The sequence below is a fragment of the Urocitellus parryii genome, chromosome 3 (assembly GCF_045843805.1).
Source record: "Urocitellus parryii isolate mUroPar1 chromosome 3, mUroPar1.hap1, whole genome shotgun sequence".
Lineage (NCBI taxonomy): Eukaryota > Metazoa > Chordata > Mammalia > Rodentia > Sciuridae > Urocitellus > Urocitellus parryii.
Window position 1 is genome coordinate 176,736,957 of NC_135533.1, and position 17,779 is coordinate 176,754,735.

Here is a 17,779-nt window from a genome sequence, read left to right on the forward strand (position 1 = left end):
TAATGTACTAGTGGGAACAATTTCATATAGACCTCTGAAAAGGTAAGGAAACATCCCTACCCAAATGCTATTAGAAAATCTCTTTCAATTGTAGGTTGATAACTGAAATGCTTGAGAACAGATCTCAGATTTTGGAGGGTTTGTTTTTGTTGCTGCTGCTGTTTTTGATTTTGGACTATTTGTGTAGACTTTACCAGTTAAGTACTTCAACCTGGAAAAAAAAAATTCAAAATGCTGCAAAATCGGAAATTTTTGGTGTGATCACTGCTCCAACAAGTTTCAGATTTTGGAGTATTTCAGACTTTGGGTTTTGGGAATAAAGAACTCAACTTTTTTTTTTTAGAACAAAAAAAGTGATTTATTTTCAAAACCATGCTTAAAAACAATAATACCTCAATTACCTGGTGTGACGAAATGTATGTCACATGTGATATTGAAAGTACCAAAATATTCCCAAGACTTAAAAGTAACTGTTTTCTACCTGTGGTATACATTTGAAAAATGCAAAGCCATTTCCACTTATATTAAATAACAAACTACATTGTTTTTATAGTTCCCCATTCTATTTTTAGTGACATTTCTCTCATGCCTATTTTGGCCAAGCTATCATATTTAAGGTTATATATCCCTCTTACCATTTGTAATTTTGCTTTCCATGGTTTCAATAATCCCAGTCCACTGTCAGTCTGAAAATGTTAAATTGAAAACTCTGAAAAAAATTCATGTTTTAAATTGTATAACATTATGAGTAAGGTAATGTTGTCTCAGGTAATCCTACTCCATTGTGCCCCAGATATGGGTCATCCCTCTGTCCAGCAAATATGCTGAATATGCTGCACACTCATAAGTCATGTAGTAGTTACTTCCGTTATCAAAACAAATGTCTTGGTATCAAGATGCTTATGTGCAAGAAACACTTAATTTACCTAATATTAGCCACAAAGCGAAAGAGTAATAATTCTGGCAATCTGGATATGCCCAGAAACTATAAAATGCTTCCTTTAATTAAAGGGGAAAATGGGGAAAAAATCATATGCTGAGATTGGTCTACAATGAATCTTTAATCTGTGAATTTGTGAAAGAAAAATTAAAAAATTAAATGCAGGATAGTTTGCTGTGGTATCTCAAACTGAAGAAATTCTGGCCACAATGTGTAATAAGTACTTAGTAAAGATGGAAAAGACATTACATATAGGGTTCAGTACTATCTGCAGTTTTAGGAATGAATGTGGGGGGGAGTCTTAGAAAGTAAAAAAATAAAGAGATCAAGGGGTTCTACTGTACATTAGTTTTGAAAATACTTGTAGATGTAGATGGACACAATATCTTTATTTTATTTATTTTTATGTAGAGCTGAGTATTATTAAACCCAGTGTTAACACATACAAGGCAAGCACTCCACCACTGAACCACAACTCCAGCCGTGTACATTAGCTTTTAAATTGTCATTTCCTCAGACTATCATTAAAAATAAGACAACAAACTCAACTTCGCACTTAAGCCTACTTCAATTTCATAATCTTTTATCTTTTCAATTAAAAGTGTGCTGAGAAATAAGACTAATTAGAATAAAAGAAATGGTAGGATTCTCCTCATACTAAATACTCATAAATGAACTGACCTTTTTGTCATTCTAATATTGCCTTTTCATTTCTAAGTTTCTGATTTTATTCTAGTTGGTTGACACTATTAGAACATGGACCTTTAAGAAACTGATATGTTAATACATAACCAAAGAACTGGATCTTGTTGTGTTAGAGAGTTGCGGGAGATACTAAAATCACTTGATCTATCACGAAAGATCTGTTGCTAGGCACAAGAGGTACAGAAGTTTTCATCAAGGAATCGAGGGTATAGAAAACTAATTTGGATCCCTGCTTTATTTGCCATGTAGGCTATAATACCAAAGGAGTAGAATTTTTATTACTGATTAAAAAAAAAGCATTAGCTCCATTTTTTCATTGCTTAAATTATGTTGTTTATAAAACGTCCTGTGTTGAGCATAAACATTCTCCATAGCTGAAATTTATTATTATTTGAAATTTTTACCTATAAGAACCCAAATCTAGTAAAGAGGTCTTTTGGTATTTTATATTTGGTATTTTTATCCACAGACACAATAATTCAAATATCCCTAAATGAATGCCACAGAAATTTAATTATATAACCACAGATATCTTTAAATGAACCAAAGAGATGGTCCCATGTTACAGGAAATGCTACTATGAAACTGAAAATTAGCACCAAAAGAAAATTCCCATTTTTAGAACAGAACTTTTTAAAGATATTATGGTTAAAAGAAGTGGGACACCATACTCCTTTTCTAGGGTACATCAGGAGGCATTGGAGAAAGTATGACAAAAGGGCTAAAATGCCAGACTACTTTGTATTTATCTATTCTATTCCCTTCCAGCCTTTTTCAAATCTCACATGAAAAAAAATGGTCCATGCTCAGCCTATACAGAATATAAAGGAGAGTATTAGACTACATGTGGTCAGTAAGGTAGGGGAAGTGACAAGCAAACTTAATTTAGAAGTTACCTTAAAGACTGTAAACTTATTACTGTGAACTAAACAAAATCAAAAAAGAAAGTCTAAGTCTAGATTAATATAGTAGAACTATGGTGTTCAAAAGACTTTACCTAAAAGTTTATCTTTTTAAAAAATTGGAATGAGAGAAGAATGTTCTACTATTCCATATTGTTTCTGATGGGTTGAAAGACTTGTCAGTGGAATTAGTTTCTAATCTGAGCACAGTAGAATGGAACACAATCCTTCACACTCTTTTTAAGAATATGTCAACCAGACTAAACCTACTTTACATCTCTGAATACTACCTCTATAACCATGGAATTAAAATTATAACTATGTTTTCATGATACTAGGTCATCTTTAAAATTTCAGATTTTCTCTCATTCTCGCAGGCTATTTTTTATTCCATACCTGTTTTATTAATTTCCTTCAAACTTCTGGGCATATCATACTCATCTCAGTTGCATCACTATCAACTATGTTAGACTCAGCACTAAATTTAACCAAATCTACTCATTCTAATACTGCAAAAGAAACTAAAAGAATGCATTGCTAAAAAGTAGAAAGTGAAGACTGGTTTTGTTCATATTGTTCACCTCCCTGAAAATTCCTGTTCCTTTAGAAGGTCTAGCAACAAATCTTTCTTGTAACTATCATCCACCACCCTACTACCACCCCTTAATTTTAGTTAACCACATTTGGTCTTTCCCAGGTTCTTCAAAACTGTGTTCATAGATACTACTCAGTATCTATGTTAGTTGTTTCCATGTTTTGTCTCCCTTGCTAGATGAAGAGGACAGGATCTAAGTTTTATTCCTCTTTAGGGATCAAAGGTATCCCTTATGGGCCTGTCTGTATGAGGTGCATCCCCATAAAGACTTCCATAATGGTTGAAGATAGTTAGCTCTCCTGAATTACAATACCAAAAAAATTATTTAAAGAAATGTTGAAAAAGTGCAATGAAAGCTAGTGATAAAAAAGAGAGGCACAGATACTGAATGGTTCCACTATCATAAAAAAATAACATTATTTCAAGAAGATATCTTTATCATTACAATGTGATTTTTCCCCCACTTTCTTCAAAGGTGGCGTCATTAGGGAGATAAAAACAAAAGGTAATATTTTCACCTTGGTTTCTGGAAAATCAAAAGTGCTCTCTGAAATTATTCACTTAATTGTAAAGGTGTGGAGCATCGAACAAATATGGAAATATGAAATAAGAAAATGTGATAATGAGATTGTGAGGTTAAATATTAGAACAGTTTATATAAAAATTCTTCCTATGTAATGTGTAAGTAACTATAGATAAATCTGATGCTTAAAGTACTCATTTATTGTCACTGTAGAAATGTAAAAAGTTTTAAAAACTTTTCTGGTATAAAGGCCAACTTTGTCAAATGAAAGAGTAGATAAAAATATAAAGGAAATTGGAGAAAGAAAGATGAAGAAACACTGTTATCCACTATGTCTCAAATGACTAGGCCAGGTTTCCATACTTTCCATAGGTATGCTCCCTACAATCCTATGTTATAGCTGCTGTTAACAATTTTATAGATGAGGTAATTAGGAACCAGAAAGATTAAATATCTTGCCTAAGCTAATACAGCCAACAAGTGGTAGAGTGTAAGATATATACTTTAATTGATATGTCTTATTTACATCTGTGCTCTTTTTCTAAATCAATTCCCCAAATCACAAACTTATTCTTAAGAATTTATAGTTTGTCATATAATTATATAGATTCACAACAAAATATAAACAATACAACAAATTCAGAAAAGAATCAGCAAAGAATCTTAATTCTAGGCCCTCTTTCCTCCTCTTCTACTTACTACTAAGCTATGAAATGATGAAAAAGCAATTAAAATGACAAGGTCTTAAGAATTTAAGATGATTGGGTGGTGGGGAGCAGGGATGGATAATGCAGATTGGTCTCTTTACTATAACTTTCAGCAAATACATAGATTCTAGTGAGCCAATATTTTTGTATGTGAGGGAGAACCTGTGTGTTGTGTGCATGCACATGTGAGCATGTTGCTGGGGATTAAAACCCAGGGACTCAGGTGTGCTAGGAAGTCTGGATTCTTAAAAACAACAAGATCAGCAAAAATATATCATTCTAGGAGTATTAATAGGAATTTTCTGAATTTAAAATTTTTAATTCAAAGTACGCCTTCGCTCTGTTATTTCTCCTTTAATATTTATAACCATTTCTCCATTTTTATTTTAATGATACATTACTTCTTACATACAAATGTAAAAGGTATTAAGTAAAAATAAATGCTCTGAAGGTACTGATTACATGTAAACAAGGGACAGAAATATCTTTGTAATAAACCTTTTCACCTATTTTTAAAATGATTTAAAGAAAACTATTATATGATTTAGTGATTAAAGAATGTTCAAATGAATGTATATATCCTTGTTCAGGAAAAGATTTAACTTTTAGATGCAAAAGCTAAACCTACTTGTAAGTTTTAAAACACTTTTCCCAACGTAAAACACCATTTGATTGAGCTACAGAATACACCATATTCTTCAACAAATGTCCTTTTGGAATACAAAATATAGCACCTCTTTAGAAGAAAGATTGAAGAAGTATGTATATTTTTCTAAAAAACAAAACAAGTAGGCAAGCCTTCAAAAAATGTTAATTGCCAAAGTCACACCACTGTCCCAGTTCAGGGATTTGTTAACTAAAAAGACACACATTAGTATTTCTGCAATCGTTTTTACATACAACTTACTTTTAATTCAACACCATGATTCCTTACTAAATTCTTATAATCTTTAGCTTAGTGGCTATGACTTGTAATTGAATCATCATCAGTTTTGGTTATTCTGTGTGTATCTTGAAGTCAACTTTGCATTTACAATTTATTATCCGAAAGTCTTCCAATTGTCAAAAAACAGAAGATAGTACATTTTCCTTACAGGATAGTTTGAGAAAATACACACATACATAGTACCATGTGAAATTAAATTGAGAAAAATAGAGTAAACCAGATGATTTCCTACTGTATATACAAGAATCTAGAAAATCAAGAGTTAAGTATAATGTACTAATTTATTTTAAAATAAGCCACAATGATTTTCATTCTATCATAGGCAGTTTATATAATGCCAAGATGATGTGTGAAAATTAAGCAATATTTTGAGTTCCCAAGCAAATAACTGGTCTGAGTTTTCTATAAATTGACTAGTAAGAAAATTTACCACGAATTTTTTGACTAAAAACACAATCTAATTCTTATCAACAAATAAAGCAAAAAATGAAGATATTTTCTATATTGGGAATCATGACATTATATCTGGGAAAAAAGCACTACATAGATTTCCTACGAACTTTTGTAAAAAGTTATAATTTGATCAAAAAGATGTTAAGAAACAGTAATAAAAGTTTAAAAATGTTCACCTTCAATTTATTTCATAGGTCACTGTTATAACATCTAATAAGATAATTAAAAACATGCAAGCAGCTGGTACTACAGCTAAACAGATTAATGTAATAGTCTACAGTCATATGTGCTGGCAAGGGGCTTGCCTCTTTTGGCGAGAGGAAGGTCAGCTGCCCTTGGGAGGAGGAGGGGTGGAAGAGAAAGAATATTCCTTCTACCATATAGCCCTGTGTTGGATGGATTCATTAAGTTAAATGGCCACTGCAAACCAGTAATCAGAAAACTGCTGCTCTTCTTTCACACCCAGCAAGCCAGACTCTCCACTTTAATGGTTAAGTAAGAAATAAAGAAAGCCTATAGTCTGACCATAAACATTAACATTGGTCTTTTAAAAGCACAAGATATCATTCATAAAACCAATGTCTTCTTAATTCTTACAAATTTTCCACTTTATCATCATCTGCAAATTAGTTGGAGACATAAATCAGATTTTTAACCTAAACGTTTAAAACAAGATCAGCTCTAACACTCAAACACCATAATTTAATCATACTGGTTTAGGAGTTAAATACAGCTGTACCCAACATACCTGACTCAATAAGGTAAAACCATGAGAAAATACAAATCTAAAGTAAAGCCTCCTAGCCTATTTAAAAAACAAACAAATAAAAAAACACAATCTCTATGAACTTTAGGCACATAAAGCTATAGTTAGGACCCACTGATTTTAAATTTCAAAACTTAACTTGTTAATAAAGTTCTAGATATCCATCTTTGAATTCATTAGTAAAATATCTTCCCTTCACCTTTACTAGGTGTACAAATACACTGCAGGAAGGTAATGAAGAATATTGTGCCTGGCACAGAGCCTCAGGTTAATCTGATTCACAAGCTTTAAGCTCCTTTTCTGCTAAAAGACAAGTTATTTTCCTGTAAGAATTCTTTTCTCTCCTCCTTTTGCTGTTTCTATATTAGAGAACTATAAAACTTGCTACAAAACCAAAAGGTTAATGATGATGACAGTGATGATGATGACACTGACTGGAACATAAAAGCAACTAATATTTATTCAGCATTTACCATGTGACATTATCCTATTAAATTCCTTATATCAACTGAATTTTATTATCCTCACTTCAAAGGATTTCAACCAAAACATTCTGTACAGATATTTTTAAAAACAAATATCCTGAGACTATGACCCCTCAAATCTTGACAACGTAATACTACAAGAACACGAATGTTAAGAAAAACAGACTTAAGTGACCAATAAGACAAAGTTAATAAAACATCAGTGCATGTTATAAAAGGGTGTAAATAGTGAGGCAATGTAATGTACACATGAGGCCCAAATATTACTACTATGGCTTTGCATTTCGATTTTCAAATACCTTTGTTTTACACATTTTACCTCAGTCTTTAAAACAGTTATGCAAACTAAGGCAGATTAGAAATTATATTGCCTCTTTTATGGATGAGAGACGAAAGCTACTAGTATTTATCCTAGATACAAGGATACATATCCTGAGTGAGCTGGTGCTAGTATAAAAGTCCAAGTTGTTTATAAAGGAAGGTTATGATTCTGAGGCAGGTTAAATAATACAAAGGTAGACTGTTACACCAAAACATGTTTCAGGGCTGTAAAATATGTTTTTCTGGTAACCTATTTCTAGATAGTTTGAAGAACTACAATGATATCAGAAAAATAATTTTCATTTACAAAGTAAATTTGACAATTGTGACACTATTTTAATATGATTCAGAAACTATTTTGAGGTTTTGTCAGTTAACCTTACAATGAAAATATACCCTAGAGCTGTGCTAAGAATTGTACATTTAACCCAAGTGTTAAATTCACAAGTAAGCTTATTAAACAGTTATTGCCTACTGACTAGAAAAATATTCATTTCATACCTTAAATACTATAATGCCATCTAATAGCAGCACTGGCCTATTAACTATTAAAAGCCCATTTTTACATACTGTACTACCAAAGCTTTTATCTTGCCATTTTAATTATAATAATACATTAATATCATGGCATTACAAGTGACAGGCATTGATTAAAAATATTTAGTTAACAGCATCATCATTTATTGTTCCAAGTTGCACTAAGAGTTCATTTTCAAAATAAAGTTAACATTCAATAATACTAAAATACAGTAATCCCCAAGCTACTCGAGGACAAAAGGAACTACAAGATAATGCTATATCTTCACATTAAAACTTTACCATTATGTTATGTCCATTATTTAATGTGATTAAACTACAAATGTAATTGTAGAACATAAATAGCCAAAAAATGTATAACATGTTGAGAAGTCTTCCTTCCTTTAAAATATTTACTTTCCCCCCTTTGTTTTTACTGTATTTACACGTAATAACATTACCATGATTATCATATTCACATTCCCCAGTTACATGCCAAATCATTAATACTTGCTTAACTAATTTTTTTTTATATTTAGCTTTCTTGGTGGTGGTTGTGAATAGTTGTGACATATTAAGAGAGTGGAATCTACCTATTATTTCATATGTCAATTTTCAAACTAAAAGAATGATTGGGAGAATTGCAATAGTTTTAAGGTAGGATGGGTACAGTGAAAATATAATGACAACATATGAGCTTTACTGCTGTGATAATACCCTTCTAGAACACTATGGGAACATAAGCTTTATCTAGTATCACTGACACTTAAATGACTGATTATTTGTACAGACCCCAATTGGCATAAAATAAAGATGTCAAGTGTTTCAATTATCATCTCATTTCTAGAATTCATAAACAAATTGTAAAAACTTTTCATTCACTACATTATTATTAAATACCTACTATGTAATAAGGCTCTTTTCTAAATGTTAAAAGCCTGCCTGGAATCTTAAGAAACAAATGACATGGTTCCAATTAAGGAATCATAATATGCATAAAAACAAAAATATAAACTAAGCATATATTCCATATTTATTATAGAAAAGGAGATAGTTTAATATTCAAATGGGTTTCCAAGAGTACAGTGGTTTTTAAAATATATTTTATAGTGTTGTTACACATTATTAGAACTAATTAATCATAAGGACACTTAATTTCAATTGAAGTTATCTCTTCAAAAATGTGCACTGCCATCTACAATGCTTAAATATACTAATAATAAATCTGTACTTTTATTTCCTAAAAGAAAACAATCAAGTTATGACACCATTTTGGTTTAGTGTATGGATTTTTAAATATTACTGAATATAACATTCATCTTTCTTTTTCCTGGGTTTCTCTGTTATAAGGAATAAAATTCATAAAGATTGACTTCAGTAAAACCAAATTATGGAGAAAAAGTTAAAAAACAAGATTAAAAAAACTAATTGAGATGTAACTGTCCTGTTTGCTAAAGATCCCAAACAGGATATTAACAAACAGCACTTAATTCAATCACAAATTACATTTTAAGCTCCCTTAGGCACTCATGAGCAGTACATTCTCTTTTATCGAGAAATTTAAACAAACGAAAGCCTTTAGTACTATAACAGAAATACCAGAAAAACATAACTAAAAATGGATTATAATGAAGCTTAGAACTACACTCTATATTCATTTCAATTTTTCTCCTATAGGATAACAACAGATATTAGCAATGTTCATTTATTCAAGAATTCAGAATGTTTTCTGTTGTCTAAGATACAGACTGCAATGTTATTTACTTGTCAATAATACTTTTAAAGCACAGATAGTACTAGTTCCTCCCTATTCTAAGGTTATAATCCTATAAAATTATAAATTATCTTATAAAACTACGCATCCATGTATTCACCACCTACCTATATGAATGAAAAGTCCCCTCAGAGTCTAAGGTAGAACTTGTTCTTCTTCCATTTTTATTTGAATCCCCTAGAAAAAAAATTTAAAAACAGAAATAATGGAGATTACAAAATTGAATATTTCAACTGAAAAACTACTGTGTGACAGCTCTATGATATATAATACTCAACAAAACATATATTTCTTTATCCCTCTCCAATTACCTTTTGTATTTCGAGCCATTGAGGCAAAAAATTCATTTGATTGCCATATATAAACATCACCATTCTTGATTTGGTTAGTAATACTACCAAAGTCATTGCTAACAAGAACAAATGAAGCATAGCTCATTTCATTTTATGAATCACAGACAAAATCAAAACTTGTAAACCATTTCATTTTAAGCTAATGTTTATAAGCAATGGCAATGCTTTTGTTATTTTGTTAGTATCTAGGTCACCCATTCTGACCACTGGTAAAGCCAAAAATGAGAGTGAGCAGAGGGCAGGCCTACAAGATTTTCTTGTTCATATTTTGCTGCTATCTAGGAATTTTCTAAGCAGAGAGGTAAAACAAAAGCTTCAGAGGTAGTCATCAGTAAATTTATAATATGAACTTTATAATATGCCTTTTTATGTCAAAAGTATCGTTGAACTTAGAAAGTTAGCCATTTAAAACATAAAAAAATCACCAAAAAGTATGTCAATTATAGCATTTAGAAAAACATTTTCACTTAAGAAACCAGCATATTTATAAAATCAAATTTAGAACAAATTCATGTCAGTTTAAACACTACTGAACACAAATAAATTTACTAAATTTTTTTTTTTTTGGGAAAAAGCAGCTTAGCAATGCTCCAATGTAAAATATGCATTCTTATTGACAAAAATTTAATAGTTTAATTTTTAAAACATATGCTTTATAGATTTTTCTAAAATCATAGTATACTACAATTAAGCACATCATTTGTTCTTAAAAATTAATTTAAAAGACTAGAATCTGATTAACTTTCATATTCCTAATTCCTATAATATAGCTTTCAAACATCAGGTTATATTTGTTTTTAGAATATTTAAAGGTTAATAATTCCATGGTTTATACAATATTAATTTATACTTTTAATTCACTTTGAACAAACTTAGGTGCCACTGGAGATCATCACAGTGGTCCTAGTTAAGTCAAATAGTAATTATGGAGCTTTCAGTTTAAAGAGATTATTTTTAATTATTGAGTATAGTACTTAAGGTACCATACTTCTATAATTATGCTGCTCATTAAATAGTTACTGAAAACTGAAATGTAATTTTAATGACAGCTACCTATTTTTTTTTTTACACATTTTATATTTGACAGATTAGTCAAGAATGTTGGGTTTTTTCAAGGTATTTTGCTGCTATGCCAAATAGTTCAAAAAGATCAGAAATGGACTGAGCCTGTTTACTAAACTTTTAATTCTACTCTTTTTTCAAAATATATTTCCAGATATTTTTTTCTTTAAATGAAAATGTGCTAAGGTGGATCATATCACTCAAAAATGATAATTTATAGGAGAAAATAATCCAAAAATTTATATGTTTTAAGATTAGTCAAGATGTGTATTTGTTGTTAATTCTTCGAAAACAAGTGTAAGATAAACTCACATATGTAATTCTTTTAGAAATTTACTACTATTATAATAAATAAGATTTAAAGAAAATTTGTCTGCATTGCTAAATGAAAATTTCCTTTAACACGTTATTTAACAGCTTGCAGACGTTTCCTGTGAAATGTTCCATACCAGAACAGAATAAGAACTTTATTATACACTTAAAATATGAGCTTTCTTTCTCCTTAAAACTAAAGGTTTAGATTATTTAAATACATAAAATCCTACTGACAGAATATTTTTCCTTTAAGCTGATTTATCAGATCACATATAAAATCATTCAAATAAGAAGCTTTTTTTTTAAACAGGTTTTATTACCATAAGATAGTACAAAGGTTTCTTTCAGTTTATAACTGTAAATCAAATAAAATGCCACATTAAACGTAACTTTCCAGGTACAAAAGACACTAATTAAAAAAAAAACAAGCAGTTTTTGTTCTCAAAAACATACCAAATAAGGAGCACAGTCATTTCACTCACTAACAATATTAGAGAAAAGATTTCAGAGTTTGTTATATGGGAAAAAGGCAATAAAGTTTTGAAGAGGGAAAAACTGCTTTGTTCCTTCAATCCTCTAGTTGAAATTAATTATAGCAAATGTTTATGAAAACATCTGTTCCGTACAGTTATAAATTCTTAATTTTAGTATGGACGATTTCAGACTCTTCTTTTGGAAGCAAACTCACTATTGAAAGGTTTACAAAAGAACAGACAGAATCTGTAATTCTGGAAAACTGTACAAATAAGGTAAAGACTTTCATTTGTATGAAACATGGAGTTAAAAACTGGTAACAAGGAGAAATCAAAGAAACAGACAAGACTCCTTTTTCATTTAAATTATATGAAAAAAGGGGGCTGCAACATAAAAAAATTAAGACTTATAAACAAATTTTCCTTTACTGTTGAATCTAGTTTGGAGGTAAGTATAATAAACTATTGATTTTATCAGGGACTTAGATAAGTGTAATAACAATACAACCAAAAGAATGTATGTGCAGTGTTTCCCAAAAATAACAACAGAGGGTGCAAGAGAGTTTGATATGATGTTTTCAGTTGCTATTCTAATTCCTGAACTAAGTTGTCAGGTAGCCATAACAGCAACAAGAATGTACAGGCTGTTTTCCAGCCATACACACACACATAAATACGTTATTAAAGTAATCTTACACAAAGACCTTTAAATGATCAGAAAGCACAAATACCTAAGTGTGTTTTACAATAATAGATTTTCTTGCACTTGCTTGAAAAGTAATTTAACAATCGAGTAAATTTTTATAATACAATTTGGTTTTTAAAGGTATTTCAATACCTACTGTAAACTAATGAGTAAAATAATTTGGACATATTTATTTAACTTATGCATTTTAAATATATACATAAATTATATGCAATATATAACATGCATTAGATCTGTTACTATATAACAATGTACAATAATTCTATATCTACAAAAACAACTCAGCATTACTTGTGAACAAAATTTGAAGTTTGAAATTGATATAACATCAATATTTCACTAATTAGCACAAAACTTCGCAAAATGAATGCGTAACATTCACACTTACTAAAATAAGTTGGCCGATTTAAAAAAATACTGTTACTTGCATTAAATTAAGATACAAAAGGCTAGTATTTATCAACAGTAATTTGTAGCATATGTATCTAATTTATTAAATCTATAGTGTACAATTGTGACTTAAATTTCAAAAAAGTATAATGGAATCTGAACTCTTAGCTTTAACTGCAGTTATGTTTAGCTAAATCAGTTCTATCTATGCATTGTTGAAGTCATGCTAAATGAAGGTAGGTTTATAATAGATTTCTGTAGTACTTTTTTATGCACAAACATCTGTCTGCTTCATGAAAGGAGAACCAGTGATTTTAAACTAGGTTAAGTTAAAAAGAGGCAGAATAACACTCTGAATAAGCACACCTACTCAAATGTGCCTTCAATTTACATCTGAAAACACTGAATGAAAGTATCACATCACACTAGGTATGAATTCTGAAAGGCATACATATAAAAAGTCTTAGTCTCTGAATTATTATTCAATCGACAACACAGTTGTATGATATTTAGTAGCAATGGGGTTGGGGAGAGAATGACTTGGTTCAAACCAAGATGAAAACAAATCTATGGGTTTAGTAAGCACTTGAAATATTTGTGCCTTTTAAATGAATTACAATACACTACTGAAATGTTTTCATTCAATTTAAAACCCCTTAAAAGGTACATTTTTTAAAAAAATCTATAAATAAAGTATATTCACATGTTGATATAGTAAAGACAAAGGATAGTGTCTTATCATCCATATACACAGGAGCCATTAAAGATTATTACATCATTTCATATATCAGGGTAATTATCAGCTTCCTTATGCTAATTATTTGTGCTAAAAATACAGGAATGCCCATGAGATCTAAGAATTAGTGCTAAAGTCAATACCAGAAATTTGTGACTTTTATAATTTTCTTTCTTCTGTTGTTAATTATAGCATCCTAATGATTTAGTGGCCATATTTAGTATTCTAAATAATACAAATTACTTTTGTAATAGTGAAAACTCAGATATAAAACAGAAATACATAGGAACTACTGTAAACAAACAATTTTCAAGTTGACCATTTTTAAGAAAACTTTAAGAAAAAATTTTTTAAGTTGTAGATGTATACCATACCTTTGTTTTATTTTGTTATTTATTGTGATGTGGTGCGGATCATCAAACTCAGTGCCTTACATGTGCCAGGAAAGTAATCTATCACTGAGCTACAACCAACACCAAGAAAACATTTTTATTCCTATCAAATCCTTAATAGAACTCTTAACCAGAAGAAGCAGAATAAAATAAAATTCAAGAAGAAGAAAAGCAAAATGACAGATTATGGAATTCCAGTTACTCATTCTTCCAACAGAAATAAAAAGTAAGCATCAAACCAACTTTGTCAAAACTCTGGATCAGTGCAAGCTTGACCAAATGTTGAAGGGCTGATTTGCAAAGATAGGAAGAGATTTAGGGTTTGTCTTTGTTACTTTGTATAACCCCTGACATTAAGGATATCTCTGTCAAAATCTTATCTGAGTATAAGCTAGGAAACAAAGACTTCAGTGACTGCATATGACACAAAATAAATATTTGCCCAAGGATTGGGAAATTCATTAAACAATTAGTCTTCTAAAATATCAAAAATAGCAAAACCTGGGGAAGGAAAAAATCTGATTTCTAAGTTACCAAATTATAATATTCAAATATCAACTTTTCAATAAAACCCCACAAGGTATACAAAGAAAAAAAGACTATGAACAATTCAGAGAAACAAAACAACCTGACTGAAATCATCCCCAGGGAACTCTAGAAATGGAATTTACAAGACAACAATTTGAACACAACTATCTCAAGGATGTTCAAAAAGAAAACACAGGGCTGGGGTTGTGGCTCAGAGGTACAGCCCTCGCCTAGCATGCGTGGGGCGCTGGGTTTGATCCTCCACATCACATAAATATAAAATAAAGACACTGTGTCCACCTATACGTACAAAATAAATATTTTTTAAAAACACAGGCAATGAACAGAAACAAGAAAAACAATATGAATAAAATAACAACATAGATAAAGAAGCAGAAATTAGAAAGGAAAACAAATTCTGGAGTTAAAAAATAATTGAAATGAACATTCACAAGAGGTGTCAAAAAAGGGGTTAGGAGACAGATCACATTGTTGGCAGATTTGAACATAGAACAACTAATTATGTATGAGGAACAGAAAAAAAAATCAAGACAAAAACTGATCAGAGACTACGAAACTTGAGTGATAACAAACAGACCAACCAATAAATGATATGAGTCCCAGAAATGGTAGAGAGAAAGGGGTAAAAGAATATTTGAAATGCTGTGCACATCACATGCCTGTAGTCCCAGCAGCTCAGGAAGATTATGAGTTCCAAGCCAGCCTAAGAAAAAGTCAGGCACTAAGCAGCTCAGTGAGACACTCTCTAAATACAAAATAGGCTGAGGATGTGACTCAGGGGTTGAGTGCCCTGGAGTTCAATCCCTGGTACCCTTCCCCAAAGTAATAGTTGAAATGAAAATGGCTAACAACTTCCTAAATTTGATGAACTCCAAGTAGAATAGACTCATCAAGATTCATTAAAAGCAAAGAATTGTGAAAAAAGCAAAAGAGCAGTAACCACTCAGTACAAAGTATTCTTGACAAGATTAACAATTTCTCAGCAGAAAGGCTACAGGATAAAAGACAGCGAGATGAAGAAAAAGCCTGTCAACGAAGGATTTTTTATCCTGTTATACAGTTCTTCAAAAATGAGGGGAAAATTAAGATATTCCTAGAAACAAAAGCAGAGTTCAACAATACTAGATACACCTAAGAAGAAAATTTAAAGGTGTCTTTCAAGAGCTATTCTTTAGGTTACAAAGACAACAGACATAACTAACTGCTTTGGAAAGAAAAATTTCTAGAAAAGAGTAAACAAAAAAGGAATGTTATTGTACTTTTAAGGCTTATAAATCCTCTTATTTCAAATGAAATTTCAAAGACAAATGCATAAAAGAGGAATTCTAAATCTGTTACTGGTCAACAATGTATAAATAAATGCAATTTGTGAAAAATGGAAATAAGAGTATGAGAACAGAGCTGTACAAAAGAAAATATTTTGTACACTACAAAATTAAGCTGGTATCAATCTGAACTACCTTGGTATAAATATATGATGTTAAAGGAATCTGTATGATAATAAAAAAAATTTGCCTAAAATAATTAGACAATAGGAAACCAAAATCATCACTATAAAACATAAAAGCACACACAAAAAAGTAGTACTGGAGGAAACAAAAGGGGAAAAAATCAATAAAACCTACAGGAAATAAAATAGTAAAATAGCAGGAAGAATTCTGTCTTATCAGTAATGAAATTTATGAGAATTAAACTTTTCAATCAAAAGGCAACCATGGGAAGACTGGATTTAAAAAAAATCTCATACATGTGGTCTAAGAAAGACTCACTTAAGATTCAAAGACACAAATAAACAAAGAGAACCCACATATTCCATGCAAAAATAGCCAAAAGCCAAAAAAGATGAGATGACTCAGCTAATATTGGTCAACATGGAAGCTAAGTCAAGACCTGTATTAAAAGACAAAGAAAACAATTTAATGTTGACAAAAGTGCTAGTTCATCAAGAAGATACAGTAATTATAAATATACTCACCAAACAACTAGATACACGAAGCAAATACTGATAGAATTCAAAAGACAAATTGGAGACTTCAAAATTCAATTTTCAATAATGATTAAGACATATAGGCAGAACAATAAAGGAGATAAAAGAACTGAAAAACATTATGAACCAAATCAGACCTAAGACACATATGCAGAACACTCTATACAGTAGAAGACACAAATGTCTCCACGAAACATGGAAGATTCTCCACAACAGAACACATATCAGGCTTAAAATAAATGTTGATATATTTTAAAGAACTGAAATACTACTAATTATCTTCACTGAACCATAGGAAATAGAAGAAAAGTGGATAATTCAAAAATTTATCTGGAGACAGATGACTAAACTGATGAACAGCCATATAAAGGGCTATGGGGACGGGACAGGGGTCTATATAAACACAAATTGGTTTTAGCTTTGTTAGAAATACCAAGATGCCACAAGAAATCAAACAAAGCTCAGAAATGAGTGGGCAAGGCAAACTTTCCTTCTGCCAGAAGGGCATCTACCTAATCTGGCTAGCAAGAACACCTGAGCAGTGTGTCTGTTTTTATCCATAACACAGAGCTCCCCTTGCCCTGAATGGTGGAGTTCAAAGTTACCATCTATGTAATTAGCCAATTTAAAAACTGGGGTGGGCAAAGGGAAGGGCTGTAATTAAAATGGCTACAATTGGATGCAATTAAGGGTAAATACTATACTCTGAAAACAAATTAACTTTTTATTTCTCACAGCTTTTAAGAATAAATATTTTGCTGCTGATCTTTGGTTAAACTAATTCCCCCCCCCTCCCCCGGGAGAAAGTTTTACTTAATTGTTGAAACTAACCAGTCACATTCATTTAATGAAATTATAAAAGGGAGTCATGAAAATAGCATCACTATTCAGATAAGGCTAAAGGGACTTTGATATATGCTACTCATTCTATTACTTAAATGCTCAATATCTCAAATTTCCTCATCTATAAAATATAGACAATAACTCTTTAACATATCATATAGTTATAAGTTTAAAGTATATATGAAGTGCTTAGTGTCTTACATGCAAAATGTAAATCCTGAGTAAAATTTAGCTATCATTTTTAACACTATACATATACCAATTAAATTGTTAATTCCAACAGAATAAAAGATTATTCTCTATAAAGAGAATATACTAACAATAACTTAAAAAGTAAAAA

The 17,779-nt window shown here is 30.7% G+C and overlaps 1 protein-coding gene across 5 annotated transcripts in view; it reads right to left on the reverse strand.

The window, feature by feature from the left end:
* Positions 1–17,779, reverse strand: part of Tbc1d5 (TBC1 domain family member 5) — a 501,737-nt gene that overhangs the window by 238,532 nt on the left and 245,426 nt on the right. For all 5 annotated transcript variants that reach the window (XM_077796237.1, XM_077796238.1, XM_077796235.1 and 2 more), the window contains one exon: positions 9,741–9,810. In XM_077796237.1, the coding sequence (XP_077652363.1) occupies positions 9,741–9,810 (70 nt within the window). The remainder of the gene's footprint in view (positions 1–9,740; positions 9,811–17,779) is intronic.